General features: G+C 41.8%; 1 protein-coding gene across 4 annotated transcripts in view; it reads left to right on the top strand.

Annotated features, from left to right (window-relative positions):
* The window catches only part of HMGXB4 (HMG-box containing 4), a 33637-nt gene that overhangs the window by 5305 nt on the left and 6297 nt on the right, over window positions 1-22035 (top strand). For 2 of the 4 annotated variants that reach the window (XM_032269733.1, XM_032269732.1), the window contains 8 exons: window positions 14-162; window positions 702-780; window positions 888-1000; window positions 1560-2515; window positions 16580-16661; window positions 19188-19252; window positions 20544-20649; window positions 21114-21283. In XM_032269733.1, coding sequence (XP_032125624.1) covers window positions 1628-2515; window positions 16580-16661; window positions 19188-19252; window positions 20544-20649; window positions 21114-21283 — 1311 coding nt within the window. In that variant the 5' untranslated portion in view covers window positions 14-162; window positions 702-780; window positions 888-1000; window positions 1560-1627. The remainder of the gene's footprint in view (window positions 1-13; window positions 163-701; window positions 781-887; window positions 1001-1559; window positions 2516-16579; window positions 16662-19187; window positions 19253-20543; window positions 20650-21113; window positions 21284-22035) is intronic. The other 2 variants (XM_032269730.1, XM_032269731.1) reach the window with 1 other exon arrangement.

The raw sequence follows: 22035 nt of genomic DNA, 5'->3' as shown, positions 1-22035 counted from the left end.
CTGTGCTTCTCAGATTGTTTTGATGGTGATCATACCTTTGAGGACATAGGACTTGCCGCTGGCCGAAGCCAACGAGAAAAAAAACGTTCTTACAAAGATTTTTTAAGGGAAGAGGAAGAAATTGCTGCTCAGGTCAGGAATTCTTCCAAGAAGAAGTTGAAGGTAAGTCCTGAAAATTTAAATTAGGAAAGTTTTAAATTATTCTTTTTTTTGGAGGTGGAGTTTTTTTGCTCTTGTGGCCCAGGCTGGAGTGCAGTGGCACGGTCTTGGCTCACTGCAGCTTCCACCTCCTGGGTTCAGGCGATTCTCTTGCCTCAGCCTCCTGGGACTACAGACATGCGCCACCATGCCTGGCCAGTTTTTGTATTTTTAGAACAGACAGGGTTTCACCGTGTTGACCAGGCAGTTCTCGAGCTCTTAACCTCAAATGATTCACCTGCCTCCCAAAGTGCTAGGATTACAGGCATGAGCCACTGCGCCCAGAAAGTCTTAAACTACTTCTTACCATATTTCCTAAAATGTGAAGAAGGAAGTGTTTTTTAATAACTTTAGAACAGAAAAATAAAACATTGTGCACGTCTATTTTTATTATTTCTTGTGCTTTGTTTCCCAAAGTCAAAAATCATCAAAGACAAGTGTGGTTCCAAACTACATTTGCCTCATCATCTTCTTATTGGTCAATTCTTCTTCTTTAATTACAGGATAGTGAACTTTACTTCTTGGGGACGGACACACACAAGAAGAAGAGGAAGCACTCCTCTGATGATTACTACTATGGAGGTGAGGATGGGAATGGGCAACATGTGGGATAAACACATCTCTGGTTCTTGGAGTCGGGGTAGGGGAAAGGGATCCAGATGTTGCTGACTCAGTGGCCTATTTAACAGGACAGTGGTTCTTGTTCTGAGTGCCGATAAACCAGTGTGAAGGAGGAGAGGTGGAGGGCTGGTATTTTGGAGGATTCAGCATAGAAGAACAGTCTGCATTTGTGATACACCAGGTACCAGGTTCCTTCTCCCCCCAATCATCCACTTATCTTGCGCCCATTGTTATCTAGCATCCCTCTTGTCATATGTAGTCCTTGGGCCCTCTGGCCTGCACCTGTGGGTCACTTCTCAACCAGTATATCTCCACTCACAGAACCAGTTTTCTTAGCTATGTTACACACATAGCTGATGAGACTCAACTTTCACTGGAATGGGTTTGTCCTGAACACAGAAACAGATGATACTCTGTCTGCAATCTGGATTATTAACTTCCCATAATCCCACAGCTCTAGTCAAATCTTCTGGGTATGTGCTCTTTGGTTGCTTCTGAAGACTTAATGAAGAGAAACAACTTTAGTGGCAAGAACTGTGTCCAGGGTCAGAGGCAGCATCTACCAAGCTGAGAAGCACAAGGCCATCATTTCTCAATGTTAGGAATCAGTTAAGGGGTCTCCCTTCAAATCATTCCTGTTAGCCTCTTTCTCATGTTAGCTAGGTGCTTTTGATGAGAGAGGAAGCTTGTTAGAAGTTGCTTCCCATCATACTGACAGTACTTCTCTTGATTATTTCTAGACATTTCCTCTTTGGAATCGTCACAGAAGAAAAAGAAAAAGTCCAGCCCGCAATCTAGTGATACAGCGATGGACCTGTTGAAAGCTATCACTTCCCCACTGGCAGCAAGCTCCAAGCCCTCCAAAAAGACGGGGGAGAAATCCTCTGGCTCTTCAAGCCATTCGGAGAGTAAAAAGGAGCACCACAGGAAGAAAGTCAGTGGAAGCAGCGGGGAACTACCCCTGGAGGATGGTGGCTCCCACAAATCCAAAAAAATGAAACCCCTCTATGTGAACACAGAGACACTGACCCTTCGGGAGCCTGATGGTTTAAAAATGAAACTTATTCTCTCACCAAAGGAGAAGGGAAGCAGCTCTGTTGATGAGGAGTCCTTTCAATATCCCTCCCAACAAGCAACTGTGAAAAAATCCTCAAAGAAATCAGCTCGGGATGAGCAGGGTGCTTTACTCCTAGGACATGAGTTACAGAGCTTTCTGAAAACAGCCCGGAAGAAGCACAAGTCATCCTCAGACCCACATTCATCTCCTGGCCCTGAAGGCTGTGGGTCTGATGCCTCCCAGTTCCCAGAGTCCCACAGTGCTAACCTTGATCTTTCAGGACTTGAACCTATTCTGGTAGAATCAGACTCATCCTCTGGTGGGGAGCTGGAGGCTGGGGAGTTAGTGATAGATGATTCTTACCGGGAAATCAAGAAGAAAAAGAAGTCAAAGAAGAGCAAAAAGAAGAAGGACAAGGAGAAGCATAAAGAGAAGCGACACTCCAAGTCCAAGAGAAGTTCAGGACTTTCTGCTGTGCCAGTGGGAGAGGTCACAGTGACATCCGGCCCCCCTCCCAGCATCCCATACACTGCAGCAGCGGCTCCTCCCCCACCACTTCCTGGCCTCCACACAGATGGGCATAGTGAGAAAAAAAAGAAAAAAGAAGAGAAGGACAAAGAGAGAGAGAGAGGAGAAAAGGTAAAGCATCTTTTAAGTGTGGGGGGGGTAAGAGATGAAGCAGGTTCTTCCTGGATAGTCAGTGGACTTGGAAGTTAAGCAGTTGAGGTAAACCATTGGGAATTTAGCACAGTTGGGGGATATGTTGGAATGATATAAAGTGTAAAATATTACCAGTGGTGCAGTCTGTCTGATACAAATATAGGAGCAATCCTTCCCCCCACCACCCCCCTGAGAGGGAGTCTCGCTCTGTTGTCCATGATGGAGTACAATGGCACGATCTTGGCTCACTACAACCTCCACCTCCCAGGTTCAAGCCATTCTCACTGCCTCAGCCTCTCAAGTAGCTGCGATTATAGGCACCCGCCACCATGCCTGGCTAATTTTTTGTATTTTTAGTAGAGATTGGGTTTCACCGTGTTGGCTAGGCTAGTATTGAACTCCTGACCTCAGGTGATCCACCCGCCTTGGCCTCCCAAAGCGCTGGGATTACAGGCCTGAACCACCATGCCCGGCCAGAGCAATCTTAATTATTCATGGGTTTTCTTTCTTTTTTTTTTTAACTGTATAATAGAGACGGAGTCTTGTTCTATCACCCAGGTTGGAGTGCAGTGGCATGATCTCAGCTCACTGCAACCTCTGCCTCCTGGGTTCAAGCAGTTCTCCTGCCTCAGCCTCCCAAGTAGCTAAGATTACAGGTGCTCGCCACCACACTTGACTAATTTTTTTTTTTTTTTTTTGTATTTTTAGTAGAGATGAGGTTTCACCATGTTAGCCAGGTCTCAAACTCCTGACCTCAAGTGAACCGCCCGCCTCAGCCTCCCAAAGTGCTAGGATTACAGGCGTGAGCCACTGTGCCAGGCCTAGGGTTTCATAATAGAATTTTTTTCCCATTGTGCCAGGAATAGGTTTAGGTGTACTGTGGCTTATTCTAGCTGGTTCTTAAAATTCATAGAAGGAGCTAAACCCAATTTATTTCACTAACCATCACTGTCTGCTTAGGGCAGTTGGGAGATGTAAAACGGTATTCTTTGAGTTCATTTTGAAAAATAGATTATAAAAATTGGTAGAACAGTGAGCAATTAAGTTAACAGAATAGCTAATGCCTTTCCACCAGCTGGACTTGGCTACTTCCTGGCATTCTTCTTAGTGTCAAATGTATGTTCTTTTACCATCTGAGTGCTTACTGTTTGCCCAGCTAAATGTTGTAGATAGTGCCAGGAAGTAAAAACACAAGCAGGACGTAGCTGTTTACTGTAGGGAGCTCACTGTTGATTAGGGAGATAGGAATGATATATCAGTCACCTTGGTTTGATTTCTTTCCTCACAGGTCAACAATTTCTGGCAGTGAAGTTTAGGGTCTCATAACTTTGTCATTAAGGTTTCTTTTTTTGTTTATAGTTCTGCAAAATGCGCCACCACGCCCAGCTAATTTTGTATTTCTAGTAGAGACGGGGTTTCTTCATGTTGGTCAGGTTGGTCTCAAACTCCTGATCTCAGGTGATCCACCTGCCTCAGCCTCCCAAGGTGCTGGGATTATATGTGTGAGCCACTGCACGCAGCCATACGTTGCTGTCTTATTACATATTGGCATTATCTTTGTACATATTCTATTTCCCTTATTAAAGACTATAATGGAAAACCGGTTCTTAGAATTCATAGAAGGAGCTGGGCACGGTGGCTTACATCTGTAATCCCAGCAGTTTGGGAAGCTGAGGCAAGCGGATCACTTGACTGGCCAACATGGTGAAACCCCATCTCTACTAAAAATACAAAAATTAGCTGTGTGTGCTGGTGTGTGCCTGTAATCTCAGCTGCTCCGGAGGCTGAGGCAGGAGAATTGCTTAAACCTGGGAGGCAGAGGCTGCAGTGAGCTGAGATTGTACCACTGCACTCCAACCTGGGCAACAGAGTGAGACTCCATCTCCAAACAAACAAACAAAATAGAATTCATAAAAGGGGCTACATCCAATATCTTTAACTTAGCAGCACTGTCTTCTTGGGGCAGAACATATAACTCCTGTACTACCTTATTTAGTATCTTCAACTCCTCAATGTCCTTAGTAAGCACTTTGTAAGTATATGTCAGATGAATGAATATATGGATGAAAACATAGTACTGAAAAGGTATGTTGGGAGCAAATTGTAGAGAATCTTAAATGCCAAAATAAAGGGCTTGGCAGCGGGCAGTTTGGAGTTTATAAGCAAGATTTAGTTATTATCTAAATGATATGAATAAAATGAGAGTTGTACAAAGTGGATTAGACTAGAGAGAGACTAGTAACCAAGGGAGCTGTTATACTCCAAAAGGTTAGTAATAAAATCCTAAGAGACAGGAGGATCACTTGAGGCCAGGAGTTCAAGGCTAGCCCGGGCAACCTAGCAAGACCCAGGTGTGGTGCTGCATGATTAGAATCCCAGCTACTCCTGAGACTGAAGTGGGAGGACCACTTGAACCCAGGAGTTCAAGGCCACTGTGAGTTGTGACTGTGCCATTGCACTCTAACCTGGTTGACAGAGCGAGACCCTGTCTCTTTAAAAAAGAAAAAAAAGAAAAAAAAAAGATTGAGAGAAATAAAATTGAAGAGCTTGATTCAGGAAAGGCTCTGAAGGAAAAATTGACAAGATCTACCTAGAGCAGGGGTCCGCAGTTCCCAGGCCACGGATAAGTAGCCCTCCATGGCCTGTTGGGAACCAGGCCACACAGGTGAGCCACAGGCACACAGTCGAAGTTTCATCTGTATTTATAGCCATTCCCTGTCACTCACATTACCACCTGAGCTCTACCTCTTGTCAGATCAGTGGCAGCATTAGATTCTCATAGGAACACAAACCCTGCCATGCTCTGTCTACCCTGTCGCAAACCCCAGCAGCTCCTTATGAGAATCTAATGCCTGATGATCTGTCACTATCTCCCATCACTCCCAGATGGAACCATCTAGTTGGAGGAAAACAAGCTCAGGGCTCCCACTGATTCTACATTATGGTGAGTTGTATGTTACAATGTAATCATAATAGAAATAAAGTGCATAATAAATGAATGCACTTGAATCATCCTGAACCCCACCCTGCCCCCGCCCAAGGTCAGTGGAAAAATTGTTTTCCCTGAAACCAGTCCCTGGTGCCAAAAAGGTTGGGGACCACTGACCTAGTGGGCTTGTGTCTGAGAAGCCAAAAATGTAAACATGTCTAAGAAATATCTCTTCAGGTTTGAACCTAGATATATAGGAAAAATAATAAGCTCTTCAAAGTTAATGACTTACTTATCTATAATTTGCCCATTATAGATAAGTAAGTGGCTAGCAGTTGCTACTGAAAAATGAATTTTAATTTATAGCAAAAACCTTTTTAAGAGTTAATATTTGATTGTGGCTGTCCAAAAAGTCTGAAGTAGTCATAATCTGAATGTAATCATTTATTTGTCCAACAAATATTTATAGTGTATATACTGTAGTTTTTAAACCTGACTTGTGCATAAAAAATTCCTATAAAGCTTTTTAAAAGTATCTTTTCTTGGGTTTTGCTTCAGTGTAAAAAAGAACTGCATAAAAGTCAGGGACAGGCTGGGCACGGTGGCCTAACGCCTGTAATCCCAACACGTTAGGAGGCTGAGGCAGGCAGATTACAAGGTCAGGAGTTCAAGACCAGCCTGGCCAATACGGTGAAACCCTGTCTCTACTAAAAATAAAAAAAAATTAGTGGGACATGGTGGCAGGCGCCTGTCGTCCCAGCTACTCAGGAGGCTAAGGCAGGAGAATCGCTTGAAGTCAGGAGGCAGAGGTTGCAGTGAGCTAAGATCACACTACTGCACTCCAGCCTGGACAACAGAGCGAGACTCTGTCTCCAAAAAAAAAAAAAGTCAGAGACAGGCAGGCACAATGGCATGCATCCTGTAATCTGAGCTACTTGGGAGGCTGAGATGGGAAGATCATCTGAGCCCAAGAATTTAAGACCAACCTAGGTGATATAGCAAGGCTCTGTCTCTTAATTTTTTTTTTTTTTTTTAATTAGCCAAGCACGATGGCAAGCACCTGAGTTCCAGCTACTTAGGAGGCTGAGGCAGGATTGCTTGAACCCAGGAGTTTACAACCAGCTGGGCAATATGACAGGATCCCGTCTCAAAAAAATTTTTTTAAATAAAAGGTCACGGACAAAGTCCACTCAGAAAAGAATGCTTTAGGAATAGGGTTTCTTCAACCTACTGGAGAGCCAACTGGTAGAAATGCCAGAGCTGTGGGCCCCTTCTATCTTAGATTCTAGGACCAGGACTCTAATAAAAGAAGGTGAAAAGAATAGCTGGTTTGGGAGAAGAAGATACGTTAGATGTAGATCAGGAGAGTCAGCATAGCCAAGTGGTTAAGAGCATGAGCTGTGGAGCCCACTTGAGTCCATTTCCTGGCTCTGTTTGACCACTTACAAGCAAGGTGGTGCTGGATAAGTTACAGAACTTCTCCATCTCTAAGTTGGGGATAATAACAGACTTACCTCCTAGGATTGTGAGGATTAAATGAGGCAATACATGCAAAAGTGTTTAGGACATCAGTGTGCCATGGTGCTCTGGGATGTCACATCAAACTTAACCAGGACAACACTTGATATTTTAAAAACATTTTGAGACAAACAGCAGTACTTGACATGTCTCAGATACCTTATGAACTACTAGTTCAAAATTATTCCCAGCTTCAACAAGTTATGTTACATTCTTTTCAGTAGTGCCCTATCTTTTCAAAACCAAGTGTGAGTGTTCTAGAAGTAAAAAGCAACTACCACATTGAAAACCCACGTAAGTACCGAGAACCAAGAATATTGGAGAACTTTGTCCTTGCACTGTGCTCAGCACATCAGTGAGCTTTCAGTAAATATTATAATCATCATCTCAGTCGCAATGGAAGTTCAAGACCTGGGATTTAGTAGAATAGTTGGAACTTGGGTTAGAAATCTGGTGTTCATGTGCCATGAATGAAATAGGTGAATGGATAAGAGGAAACTGAGCTCAGGGCAGAATTTGTGGAACACTTACACAGAGGGACTTAGAGAAGGAAGAGGGGGCAGCTGTGTTGGAGGAGAAACACAGAAGGGAGGAGAGAGTTTCAAGGTAGACTGATCTCATCTAGAGAGGCCAAGGAGTTCAAGTGCAGTGGGTATAAATGGAGCTGGGGCCGGGCGCGGTGGCTCAAGCCTGTAATCCCAGCACTTTGGGAGGCTGAGGCGGGTGGATCACGAGGTCAAGAGATCGAGACCATCCTGGTCAACATGGTGAAACCCCATCTCTACTAAAAATACAAAAAGCATTAGTTGGGCATGGTGGTGCGTGCCTGTAATCCCAGCTACTCAGGAGGCTGAGGCAGGAGAATTGCCTGAACCCAGGAGGCGGAGGTTGCGGTGAGCCGAGATCGCGCCATTGCACTCCAGCCTGGGTAACGTGAGTGAAACTCCGTCTCAATAAATAAATAAATAAATGAATGAATGAATGAATGAATGAATGAATGAATGAATGGAGCTGGATCAGGGGTTGAGGGAAAGAGAGAGCGGTGTGGAAGTGGACGCAGCAGTGGGCTCTTACTCTAGAATTTTTTTTTCTAGTTCTTTTTGTTGTTGTACTTTAGGTTCTGGGGTACATGTGCAGATTATTATGCAGGATTGTTGATAGGTACATACATAGCAAGTTGGTTTGCTGCCTCCATCTCCCTGTCACCTGTATCTGGCATTTCTCCCATGTTCTCTCTCCCCAACCTCCCCACCCCTCACTGTTCTTCCCCTAGCCCCCACAGCAGACCCCAGTGTGTGATACTCCCCTCCCTGTGTCCATGTGTTCTCATTGTTCAATACCCGCCTATGAGTGAGAACATGCAGTGTTTGATTTGCTGATCTTGTGTCAGTTTGCTGAGAATGAGGTTTCCACATTCATCCATGTCCCTTCAAAGGACACGAACTCATCGTTTTTTATGGCTGCATACTATTCCATGGTGTATATGTGCCACATTCAAGAATTTTGTCTGACACAAAGAAGGGAAATTGGACTATCTCCTGGGTGAAGAGTAGCCTTTCAGTTATTTCGGAGGTGGGTTTTGTCTGTTTGATTGGTTTTGTTGGTTTTGAGTTCTGCTTTTTAAAGAAGAGTAGAGAAATCATATTGTAATACCTTGATGATTTCCCACTAAAGATCATCTCAGTGGAGTAGAAGCTTTTTGTTTATATAGAAGGAGCAGGATACAGTTACATTTTAAACTTACCTTACTTTTGGTTTTACCAAATAAAAGCCTGTTCTTTGTCACTTAAAATAGTATCAGCTGGGCACAGTGGCTCACACCTGTAATCCTAGCACTTTGGGAGGCCGAAGCAGGTGGATCACAAGGTCAGGAGTTCAAGAACAGCCTAACCAACATGGTGAAACCCCATCTCTACTAAAAATACAAAAACTTGCTGAGCATGGTGGTGTGCACCTGTAATCCCAGCTATTCAGGAGGCTGAGGCAGGAGAATTGCTTGAACCCAGGTGGCGGAGGTTGCAGTGAGCTGAGTACCACTGCACTGCAGCCTGGGTGACAGAGCAAGACTCCATCTCAAATAAATAAATAATATCCTATAATGTTGCCATTTCAGAGACATGCCTTTGGTTATCTGTATGTTTCCAAAATATGCATTTTCTCTAAACCTAAGGCTGGGCCAGGTAGCCTAGTGCCCAGCATACCCAAAGATTGTTGATCTACTAATAAACAAAAGTCTGAGATATGACTAGACTTGTGATACTATTACGTTAAGTTCTCTCTCTGGCAAACCTGAGGCTAAGTAACAGCAACAACAAATGGTAGAAATTAGTTCGTACCATCTATTGCGTGGCCGCTATGTGCCAGGTTCTCCTAGGCATTTTCCATGTGTTACCACTCTTGATGAATAAGTACCACTAGCCCCACTGACAGACGAAGAAGCTATAATCTTTCCACTATGCTCCATGCCTTTCTAAAACTTTAAGACATGGTTACTCGGTGTCAGGATACATCTTTGACTCAAATTCAGCAGACTTGGATTCTTCCTCTCATCTGCTACTTACTAGGTCTGTTCTCCTGAGATTGCTTTCTCACTTCTGCTCATTTGCAAATTGGGGTTAGATTAAATTAGGTGGTACATGTAACACGCTTAGCACAGGGCATGGCTTAGTAAATGTCAGCTGTTACAGTTACTTTCACTTAACATCTTAAGTTCTTCAAAAGCACAAAATATGCTTGAAAACATCTTTTTAAAATTTTGTTTTCAACCATTCATTTCATAATTACACTAAACAAGGAGACTATGTTTTATGCATATAATGCCCTGCCTTAATATAACCTCCCACCTTTAGGAACCAAACTCTGCAGTTACCTCACATATTTGGAAAATAGTTAAGAACCAGAAAGAAAACAGGGCCTCTAAGGTGCAAAAGCAGATGTTATAAACGTCCTGGCTTTGGAGCCTATACTTGTAACCATTTTACCACCTGATGCTCTTCTGAACTAACCTGACTGATTTCCCCAAATCTGATCTGGCTGAAAGGAAAGCTAGCAGATAAGTACGGTTTCCACACCAAAGTTTTTATTTTAACCACTTTGAATCAAAATCTTTGTAAACATACTCTATACTTCTATAACATCCACCTCCCCCAGTAGGATCTCAGCCCCATTTGGACAAGGATCTTGGCCTGTCTCATTTGCCATTGAGTCCTCAAAACCTTCAATATTTCTTGCCTGAATGAATGAGTGAGTGAATATTCTCAGGAATGAGCCTACCCAGGAAAATGTCATTAAGCCCCTTCCAAACCACCACCTGGGGTCTGGGGCTTTTACATTTTATTTATTTTTAATGTTGTTATTTTTGAGATGGGGTCTCACTCTGTCACCCAGGCTGGAGTGCAGAGGTGCATTTCTAGCTCACTACAGCCTCAAACTCCTGGACTCAATCAGTTATCCCACCTCGGCCTCCTGAGTAGCTAGGACTACAAGCACACACGACCATACCCAGCTAATCTTTTAAATTTTTTGTAGAGTTGGAGTCTCACTGTGGCAATAGCAAGACTGCATCTCTACAAAAAATTAAAAAATTAGCCAGGCATGGTGGCATGCGCTTGTAGTCCTAAGTACTCAGGAAGCCAGGGAATCACTTGGATCCATGAATTCAAGACCGTAGTGAGCTATGATTTGCACTGCACTCTAGCCTAGATGACAGAGTGAGATGTCTTAAAAAAAAGAGAGAGAGGGATTTTTGAATAATAATTCTTTATCAGCTTTTGGATAATAGTCCTTTTTCAGCTATGCCCCTTGCAAATATTTCTCAGTCTGTGGATTATCTTTTCATTTTTTAAAGTGTCTTTTATAGAACAGAAGTTTTTAATTTTAAGGAAGCCCAGTTTATCATTTCCTTCTTTCATGGATTATGTCTTTGATTTCAGTTTCTAAAAAGCATTTGCCAAACTTAAGATCATCTCCAGTGTTACCGTCCAGGAATTTTATAGTTTGCATCTAGGTCTGAGGCTTACTTTGAGTTAATTTGTGAAAGGGGTAAGGTCTGTGTTGATTCCTTTTCTTTTTTTTTGGCATGCGTGTCGGAGTCACTTTCGGGGGGTCTGTCCTGTAGACCCTGACTCAGTGACGGATGAATAAAGTATACTGACACACCAATATGCTTTGCCAGTTCTACTGAGTGTGTCCAGGCAGCCTGCAGGCACCCTGGAGAGTGCTGTAAACAGTTGGGACCACCGCCCCTCATCAGCCAGTGAGACTAGTATTTATTCAGTAAAATTTAGTTGACAAAGGCTTCAGTCAACACCACTAGAGGTTGAAGATTAAAGGACAGGTTCCAGTGCCTAAATCAAACACCATTAGTGGAAAATATCCCTGCTGAACCTCCCTGAGAGAGCCATCCAGCTCAGAGGTTAGTCTTAAGACCACATGAGTAAACCAAGTTATTCAGATAAACTCCCACGCATACCCTAGCTATTTGCTTTTCTTGTTAACTAAGTGTAAAGGGGATTTAGGCTGCCTTCAGCCGAAACTTCTACTGAAACTATGCAAACTTCTTGGCCTTTCAAGAAAGTTTGTGACTGTATTCTGTAATTCTCTAATATTTTTGCCACCACCGTGAGTGAATCTGTACACATGGGTATCCAGTTGTCCCAGTATCATTTGTTGAAAATACTACTTCATTGTGTTGTCCTTGCTCCTTTGTCAAAGATTAGTTAACTGTATTTAGGTAGATTTGTTTCTGGGCCCTCTATTCTGTTCCACTGGTGTATCTGTGTATTCTTTCACCAGTGCCACACTGTCTTGTTTATTGTAGCTTCATAGTAGTATTGAGATAATGGCAGCGTCAGTCCTCCAACTTTGTTCTTCTTCAATACTGTGTTGTCCATTCTGGGTCCGTTGCTTCTTCATACAAACTTTAGAATCAGTTGATGTCTTCAGAATAACTTGTTGGGCTTCTTATCTCTTTTATGTGCTCACCTGCTACGATCAAGCTCAGTCAGAATAATCTCCCTTTTGACTAACTCCGAGTCAACTCACTAGAGACCTTAAATACATCTACAAAATCCCCTTTGCCATATAACGTAATATGACCATGTTATATTACGGGTGTAGGGTCCAGCCATACAGGGTCCTGTGAGCCCCTCCCTACAGGTATGGAGATGAGAAACTGTGGAAATAAGACACTTACACCAAGAAAGAGAAAACAGAGTTTGGGCCCAGATGTGCACTGCCAACCAAAGCACGGGAGTCCAACAGTGGCTCTGAATGCCTGGACATTCTGACTTTTATTGAGTACAAAGCAGGGGGCGGGGTAGGTAGGGTGAGGTAATGTTGGTCCGTTATAGGATCAGGTAAATCATGTGTCTTGGAGATAGGGACCCAGGTCTTTGAAGTAGCCGAGGCTAGGAGTAAACCTAATGTATCAGCACTTTTCTCATACTTGTCAAGAAAGAATAAAGATGTTAAGATTTATGTTACTATTACTGATTCTATCTTCTAAGAAAAAGAGGGGCCAGGTGCAGAAGCGGAACATGAAAGTAGACATGGAACATGACTGCTGAAGCACAGCACCACATAGAGACAGTTAAGCCCGCAGATGTCTGTGGGCCTTCCTGACAGCCATCAGGCCTACCACAAGAGCTTGGAGAAGCGGAGTTTTCTCCTAACTCCCCCAAGGAAGGAGATGTCTCGGACATTTTGGACGTCTCCTTCCCTAGCTGGCTAAACAGCGGGCACTTTCCCAGTGCTGGCGCTGCTGCACAGCCGAGGCGCCCTCCAGCAGCCCTTATGTGGGTGTCACAGAGGGCTTAGAGGATCTTGCCTTAGGATCACTTTGTTCACAGTGTCACCTCAGTTTCATGCTTTGTAAGCTAATAATCATTAGTAAAATTAAAAGGTTATATTGAGTATATATATTTCTGTGGTAACATATGAATAACTATGTGATTATTTATGATTATATATAGGAATAACTATGTAACTATATCTCTTAATTCTTTTCTAGTTCTGTATTCATGTGGGAACAGGCTGAGGCTTCAGACCCTTGCCTCGGCGCTTGGGGGTCTCCCCGCCACATATGGGAATGCAAACCCCGGAGCAGGGGCCTTGAGTGCCATCTTGTAATTCTGCCTGCCACAGAAATAACATCAAGTACCTACTGAAGTGCCACACACCAGTGGAGTAATTCCCACTTTTGAGTTAAATGGTGTATCCAAGTTTTACTTGTAGAGAAATGGAATGTCAGGAAAATGAAGCAATTTGTGTAACTAGCAAATAGTATGGTCAGGATTCTAACTAACACAGATTGACTGGTCACTGGTCTTCAGAGTCATTTTGCCACACTGTCTCTAATAAGTCCTGTCACATCTTCCTCCTCCCCAGGTTGTTTGCTTTTCTCCCAGGCCCGCTGTGTTGATTGCAGACCGTCATCATCATTCCTTCCCCACACTCCAGCAGCAGCCTCCTGACTGGTCTTCCTTCCTCTGCTTTTGTTCTTCTTTGGTTTGTTCTCCAAAGTCCTTAAGTGTAACCCTGAGTGTTTAACTTCCTGCTTAAAATGCTTGAATGGCCTCTTCCATACAGAATCCATATGCTCTCTTATGGGTTACATGGCCTTAGTGTATGGGCTCTGCCTCTTCTCTAACATCATCTGTTACCTCTTCTTCTTTGATGAATGTGCCCCCGTGTTGTTTCCTCCGCCTAGAACACTCTTAACCACGCTTACTCTGCCTATTTCTACCCAACTCTCAGGTTTAGATTAAATGTCACTTCTTCCAGAAGGCTTTCTTTGACTCCCTAATTTGGTAAGGTACTCCTTCTACGTGTTCCCATAGCACCCAGTGCTTTCCCTATAACAGCACTGTATTTTATTAGAATGACATATCTAACTGCCTCATTTGTTAGATCCTGTGTCTGATCCTTATCTATATTCCCAGTGTCTGGCACATATGGATACTCAGTAAATATGTATTAATAAATGAATAGTAGAATACTTTAATGGGTTACCTTTTTTCTATTACCTTTGAAATCCTAGTCTCTGCTTTTCCTTTGTTGCCATTGAAATACTTCTAATATCACGTATCAGAAAAGCTGTCTACTTCCCATATGTTTTATTCAGGATCAAATAATTAGTATATGGTGAAGCTGAGACAAGATTGTGGGTATTTAAACTTTAAATTTCATGTGTTTTCCACTATTTTATGCAGCTTAACTGCCTTAGAATTAGATCTGGGCTTCAAAAGCTTACCCTCCTAACTAGTTACTATACCACCACCCAGCACAGGTACCGAATAAATGCTGATCTACTTCCTACATAATTGAATAAAGTCCTTTATAAGAGTTATGAAGCAAACCCTTTTCTTCAGTATGTGAATTTGGATCGATAGTATATTGGCCAAGAATTGCGGTTAGTGTGACAGCTATGGATAGCCTTACAGAATAGGAACATTAACCTTTTACATTATTATATTGTGTTTGCGAAAACATCATTAAACGCCCTCCTTGCAAGTTTTATAATGTGGCCAAACACAAGCTATGAAATCTCTCAAACATATGTACTTTCTGATTTCTCAGTATTTAGTAGTGAGATTGATTCTACAGTTGGGAAAGATTTGGCAGTGTATAGATTTCCACAGATTATTCTTTCATCATGTATTCTAGTAAATGTCAGGCATATAGATAAGCCATTATTAAAAGATTAGTATGAAATTTAACAAACATGCCACAAATTTTATCTTAAATAAGTGCTATCTCATTCAAAGCAGTTACCTTGGAAGGTGTTCTAGGAATGTTTCTTTTCATCAAATGATTTCAGAATTGCTTTTGGAATTAGAGTCGTCATATAAGCTTTTTATTGCCATCAGTTCAGCCAGTCTTTGTCCTTTGAGGGTTGTTATTTTGTGAAAACAACATGAAGAACTAAGGTAGCTAAGCAGAGTGCATGATCAAGCTTGGTTTAAAGCAAGATACAACACTAGTTATGAGGCAGGACTGTGTGGCTGGTTTGTTTTCTGTCACAAAACCTGACTCTTAAGGCAAACAGAAGCCCCCAAGGGCTTTTAAAGCACCAAACATTTGTGTCATTTTAATAACTGTAGGGCCAGAAAGGACTAGGAGTAGATAAAAGACTGAGAATCCTATTTCGATGCTTCCAGATGAGTTTTTGAGGAAAGCCATACTGAAAATATTTGTTCTTAGATTGAGATTATTAAGTGATAACCCTTTCTTTATTTTAAATAGTAATTTTTTCTGTAAGGGAGCAACACATATTCTTTCTTGGTCCCATAATGCATGGCCCTGAAAGTCAGGGCTACCTGAGTTGTAGTTATAACTGCCAGGGTTTGGTATTGCCAACTTAGTGGTGATACCCTCAGCAAGCTACAATTTCTCTAAATTTATTTCCCATCCTTACAATGAGAAATTTGGACAAATGAATCTAATTGCATGCCCCTTTATAGATAGGAAAATTAACTTTTTCCCCTAAGCCCATGTATAATTATAAAATGGAGTACATAGAAATATAATCTGTTTTATATGTCTCTTGTTGAACTGACTTTAAAAATAATCTGATTTTGTTTCTCAAAAATCATATATTCCTTTTGGCATTGTCAGAATGTAGTGAAGAACAAACATGCCTCAGAGCAGTTTGTTGAAGTGAAGGAGTTGCATCTGACAAGGACTAGCAAAAAATTGTCTTCAATTATTTGTTAACTTCTCACCTTGAACCAAAGAATATAAATAATCCAATCATGAAAAGCTACAAATGACAGTAAAAGCAAGATAAGAGAAATTACAAGATTAGAAATCAAAACCAGAGAAACAAAAAGAACACAGATTTGGCTCTTGGGTTTCTGGCTCCAAAGTTTAAAAGGAAATTTTGTGGTTCTGATTTTCAAAGATGAGAAAAATAGACACCACAGGAGTGGTAAAGATTTCCTTAGCACTTAATTCTGAAAGAAACATGTAACATGGTATTGTATATAGGGAGAAGGAAAGTCTTTGCAAATAATATAGCATGTGGCTTTTACCTACTAAATTAAAACTGATGTTCATCCCTGAGTGATAAGTAACGTGGATTAAAAATTTATTATCCTGCCCAGGCGCAGTGACTCACTCCTATAATCCCAGTACTTCGGGAGGCCGAGGTGGGTGAATCCACCTGTGGTCAAGAGTTCAAGACCAGCCTGGCCAACATGGTAAAACCCTATCTCTACTAAAAATATAAAAATTAGCCAGGCATGGCGGCAGTCACCTGTAATCTTAGCTACTCAAGAGGCTGAGGCAGGAGAATCGCTTGAACTCAGGAGACGGAGGTTACACTGAGCTGAGACTGCACCACTGCGCTCCAGCCTGGGCAACAGAGCAAGATTCTGTCTCAAAAAAAAAAAAAAAAATATATATATATATATATATGTGCATATATATATATATGTATATATATTATCCTGTTTAGGAAAGTTGGTTAGTAGTCTCGAACTCTTCCCTTGATTAAAAAATTTAGGTATCTTTCTATTTTATTACTATGGATTTAGCATTACTAAACGTGGGTTCTAATCAAGTCTTACCCTGTTGTATCTTCTATGTGGTACTAGCCAAAAAAGAAGAACATGTCGGCCTACCAGGTGTTCTGTAAAGAGTATCGCGTGACCATTGTGGCTGACCATCCAGGTATAGGTAAGAGCATTTTTGATCTTTAGCACTTTTGCTTTCCATTTATATCTTGAAGCAGTGCAATTTCTTCTTCCTGTAGCATTAGAGCGTAAATCTTGTTTCTTTCCTCAGTTCTGCAAATCACTTTAGATTTTGCCTTTAGTTTACCTCATCTGTAAGAGAGATGAACTTTCTATACATATCTCTTAATCTAATAAGGTGGCAAACTATGTAAAAATAAATGTTATAAAGCACACACATAAATGCACATATACAGTTGTTTATTTCCAATATTCTATAATTGGCCTTTTCCTTGAACTGTCCTTGGATATAAAGTTTTAATGAGATATCTTTTATTATAATGTCGTAAAGATGCTCTTCAACTTACGATAGTGTTACATGCTGCTAAACCCATTTGAAAGTTGAAAATATTGTAAGTCAAAATTGCATTTAAGGCCGGGCCTGTAATCCCAGCACTTTGGGAGGCTGAGGTGGGTGGATCACGAGATCAGGAGTTCAAGACTATCCCAGCTAACATGGTGAAACCCCGTCTCTATTAAAAATACAAAAATTAGCTGGGCATGGTGGCTCACACCTGTAATCCCAGTACTTTGGGAGGCCAAGGTGGGCAGATCACAAGGTCAGGAGTTCAAGACCAGCCTGACCAACATGGAGAACCCCCATCTCTACTAAAAATACAAAATTAGCCAGGTGTGGTGGCACATGCCTGTAATCCCAGCTACTCAGGAGGCTGTGGCAGGAGAATTGCTTGAACCTGGGAGGCAGAGGTTGCAGTGAGCCAAGATTGTGCCACCGCACTCCAGCCTGGGAAATAGAACAAGACTCCATCTCAAAAAAAAAAAAGTTAAAAAATAGGCCAGGTGCGGTGTCTCATGCCTGTGATCCCAGCACTTTGGGAGGCCGAGGTGGGTGGATCACGAGGTCAGGAGTTGGAGACCAGCCTGACCAACATGGTGAAACCCCATCTCTATTAAAAATACAAAAATAGCCAGGCATGGTGGTGCACACCTATAATCCCAGCTACTCGGGAGGCAGAGGCAGGAGAATCTCTTGTCCCAAAAGGCAGAGCTGAGATCACACAACTGCACCCCAGCCTGGGCGACAGAGCAAGACTCCATCTCAAAAAAAAAAAAAAAAAATTTTTTTTAATAAAAGTAAAAATACAAAAATTAGCTGGCCGTAGTGGTGCACACCTGTAGGCCCAGCTACTCAGGAGGCTGAGCTAAGAGAATCACTTGAACCCAGAAGACAGAGGTCACAGTGAGCCGAGATCGCACCACTGCACTCCAGCCTTAGAGAGCAAGTCTGTCTCAAAAAAAAAAAAAAAAAAAAAAAGCATTGAATACACCTAGCCTACAGAATCATAGCTTAGCTGAGCCCACCTTAAATGTGCTCAAGACACTTACATTAGCCTACACTTCGGCAAAGGCATTGAACACAAAGCCTGTTTTATAATAGTATTGAATATCTTGTGTAAAGTATTGAATACTGTACTGAAAGCGAAAAATACAATGGTTATGTGGGTACTAGAAGTACAGTTTTTACTGAGTGCATATTGCTTTTGCATCCTCATAAAGTTGAAAAATCAAAAGTCAAACCGTCATAAGTCAGGGACCATCCGTATTTGTCTCTGTATTAGAAGTTAGTGAGGTGAGAAAAACACCATACCCAGAGACCTTGGACAAGTGTCACTTAACCTCTACAGATTTCATTGGCCTAATGTGTCAAATCGCCGCCCTACTCACTCTAAAAGGTTGCAATGAGGCACACATGAATATGCTTTATAAAGCATGAAACTGTTATACAGTAGAAGGGTAAGATTACACATCTAGAGGATTGCTTCTGAGCTACTACTTTTGGTTCTAATTGCTCAGAAATTTGGTAAAAACCTAACATCTTTTATCAAATTCTACACATAATTTTTAACCTAAGTTGATAGGCCTTGTATTGTGGGATCAAATTAAAGTTACTAGAGGCAGAGTTGCAGTGCCTCATGCCTGTAACCTCAGCACTTTGGGAGGCCGCAGCAGGAGAATTGCTGGAGCCCAGGAGTTTGAGATCATCTTGGGCAACATAGTAAGACTTCATCTCTACAAATAATAATTTTTAAAAATTAGCTGGGTGTGGTAGCCCATGCTTGTGGTCCCACCTACTTGGGAGGCAGAGGTGACAGGGTCATTTGAGCCCAGATGGTTGAGGCTGCTATGAGCCATGTTCACACCACCGCACTCCAACCTGAGCAACAGAGCCAGACTCAGTCTCAAAAAAAGACACCAGAAAGATGCTTAAGGAATAATCCCAAGGGCGTAGCTGTGTTAGGAGTTGAGACTATCTTGTGACCATCAGAACATCCCCTTCTCTATAGAAAAAAAATCAGAAGAAAAGTGATGGGGTTGGAGCTGGTTTTCTGAAAGAATCTTGCGACATTTAATCTGACATTCAAAACCCTTTTCCAGTTTTCACTCTCATCAATCTTCCGTTTTGTTAATAGCCAATGCTTTACTGTATTGTTTTACTCTTTTATGCCAGATTTTGGGGAACTTAGTAAAAAACTGGCTGAGGTATGGAAGCAATTGCCAGAAAAAGACAAACTGGTAAGTACACTTTACAAACATATTTTTCATTGCTGTTTGCCTTCCAAAATATGTAATTCTTCCATAGACCAACCAGACAGCACTGAAAATAGTGAAGAAAATTACAAATCAATAGAAAATGGTTTAGCAGAGGACATTAACACTGTTAGTGTCAATTCACTGTACATGAGGATTTAGCTATAGCAAGGCTGTCTTTTCTAACCTGGTCTAATTTTTTCCATCAGTGTTACATTTGAGCCAAAAGATGATCTTAGTTGGGGAGTAATTAAAGTGTTAAAAGAAAGTCTAAAATCAGAGCCCTTTACTGCAAATACCTAGTAATCAGCCATAGTCTGAAAACTGAGGAAAGTTACCCACTTAGTAATCACTGCAAACAATAAAAGCATGAGAGCCGGGCGCAGTGGCTCACACCTGTAATCCCAGCACTTTGGGAGGCCGAGGCGGGCGGATCACAAGGTCAGGAGTTCAAGACCAGCCTGGCCAATATGGTGAAACCCCATCTCTACTAAAAATACAGAGATTAGATGAGCGTGGTAGTGTGTCCCTGTAGTCCCAGCTACTCTGGAGGCTTAGGCAGGAGAATTTCTTGAACCTAGGAGGCGGAGGTTACAGTGAGCCGAGATCATGCTACTGTACTCCAGCCTGGGTGACAGAGTGAGACTCCATCTCCAAAAAAAAAAAAAAAAAAGCATGAAAATGTGCTTAGTAGGAAACCAGGTCGAAGGTCATCATCCTCATCAACCATTACCAAATAATGTACCCTACTATCAAGAAGCTAGTAAGACACTGATAAACAGTCGTACCTGAATCATTGACACTTTGCAGGTGGATGATATGTGATATGAAGGTCATATAGGAGCAGGATGTCATCTAGATGAACAACCATTTTTCACTCAGATAGATTATCCTTAGGGTTTGTTTTCAGTGTACTGTTATCGTGCTATTGTTTTGGTATTGCCAACCAGCAGGTTAAAAGAACCACATAGACATTATATTGAGCCAGTTGTTTAATCTGTGACTTTACATTTCAACTTAGAATGATCTAAAAATCAGTGCAGAGAATTGACCATTAGCACTGAGGAGTGTTTATAGTCCTCTACTAAGATATTAATGTAATCAGCTCTGTGAAGTCAGTTCAGCGACCCCCATCTTAAAAGTTAGCATTAATTCTCTCTCTGCTCGTCTCCTGCTCTTGCCTTTTTTTTTCTCCATTTTGTTCTTTCATGACTGCTTTTCCTTTTACTTTTTTGTCCTTTTAAATCTAATTTAGTGTTCACTGATGTGATTGCAGATTTGGAAGCAGAAAGCTCAGTATCTGCAGCACAAACAGAACAAAGCAGAAGCCACCACTGTGAAAAGGAAAGCATCCAGCTCAGAAGGTTCCATGAAAGTCAAAGGTAGTGACCACATCCCCTTCCTGCTTTTCTCTAAAGCTTGTGAATTTTGCTTCCTTGCTAAGAAACTGGGAAAACAGCTTGCAATATTAGAAGCAGACCTTGTTCTCAGCTATTATTACTGAATGTTACAGGCCACCAAAAAGAGATGCTCAAATTTAGAAATTGTAAATCAGAAGTCAGCAAACATTTTCTTTAAAGGTCCAGAGAGTAAATATTATAGGCCTTGTGTGCTGTATGCATTCTCTGTCACATATTCTTTGTTTTTTATAACGCTCTAAGAATGTTAAACCATCTTAGCTCACAGGCCATAAAAAAAAGAGACCATGGACTGAATTTAGCCCACAGGCCACAGTTTTGCTAATGCCTGGTATAGTTCATAAAAAGGAAAAATCAGGAAGAATAGTTTTGTGTTGTTCGAGGCTGTAGGCAAGTTTTACCTATCTACCTCATTGCTCTGTTCTCAGCCTCTTCTGTAGGAGTACTGTCACCCCAGAAGAAGTCCCCACCCACCACCATGCTGTTACCAGCCTCACCAGCCAAAGCCCCTGAGACAGAACCCATTGATGTTGCTGCTCACCTTCAGCTGTTGGGAGAGTCCCTAAGCCTCATTGGACACCGTCTGCAGGAAACTGAGGTGAATACAACTATCAGCAGCATGACTACAGTTTCCCATATAATTTGGATTCATTCACTCATTTTACATACATTTATTGATCATCTACTTTATGCTAAATTATGCCAGATAATCAGGATGCAGTGATAAAGAAGAGATAATGGTAACAGAAATATCTAGAGATTTGCAGTCTACCTGTTAGCTCTCAAAGTTTCACTAATGATATCCTGTTGAAACAATGGCACAAAAAGAAGTTGGAATACCCTGTAACTTATTTTTATTTTTTAAAATTGCAATGGAGGCTGGGCGCAGTGAATCCTAGCACTTTGGGAGGCCTAGCTAGGAGAATCGCTTGAGGCCAGGAGCTCGGGACCAGCCTGGTCAACATAATGAGACTCTATCTCAAAAATATATATATACTAAAAAAATTTAAAAGAAATAAAAATGCGGGCCGGGTGTGGTGGCTCATACCTGTAATCCCAGCACTTTGGGAGGCCAACATGGGTGGATCACAAGGTCAAGAAACCTGGCCTACATTGTGAAACCCTGTCTCTACTAAAAATATAAAAATTAGCTGGGCATGGTGGTGCACACCTGTAGTCCCAGCTACTCAGGAGGCTGAGGCAGGAGAATCACTTGAACCCAGGAGGCTGACATTGCAGTGAGCTGAGATCATGCCACTGCACTCCAGCCTGGTGACAGAGCAAGACTCCATCTCAAAAAAATAAAATAAAATAAAATAAAATAAAAATGCAGTGGAGGCTGGGCACAGT

This window comes from Sapajus apella, unplaced genomic scaffold (genome assembly GCF_009761245.1).
Source record: "Sapajus apella isolate SASKATOON/1434 unplaced genomic scaffold, GSC_monkey_1.0 scaffold197, whole genome shotgun sequence".
NCBI lineage: Eukaryota > Metazoa > Chordata > Mammalia > Primates > Cebidae > Sapajus > Sapajus apella.
Note: the sequence above shows the minus strand (reverse complement) of the source record. Positions and strands in the feature narration are given on the sequence as shown.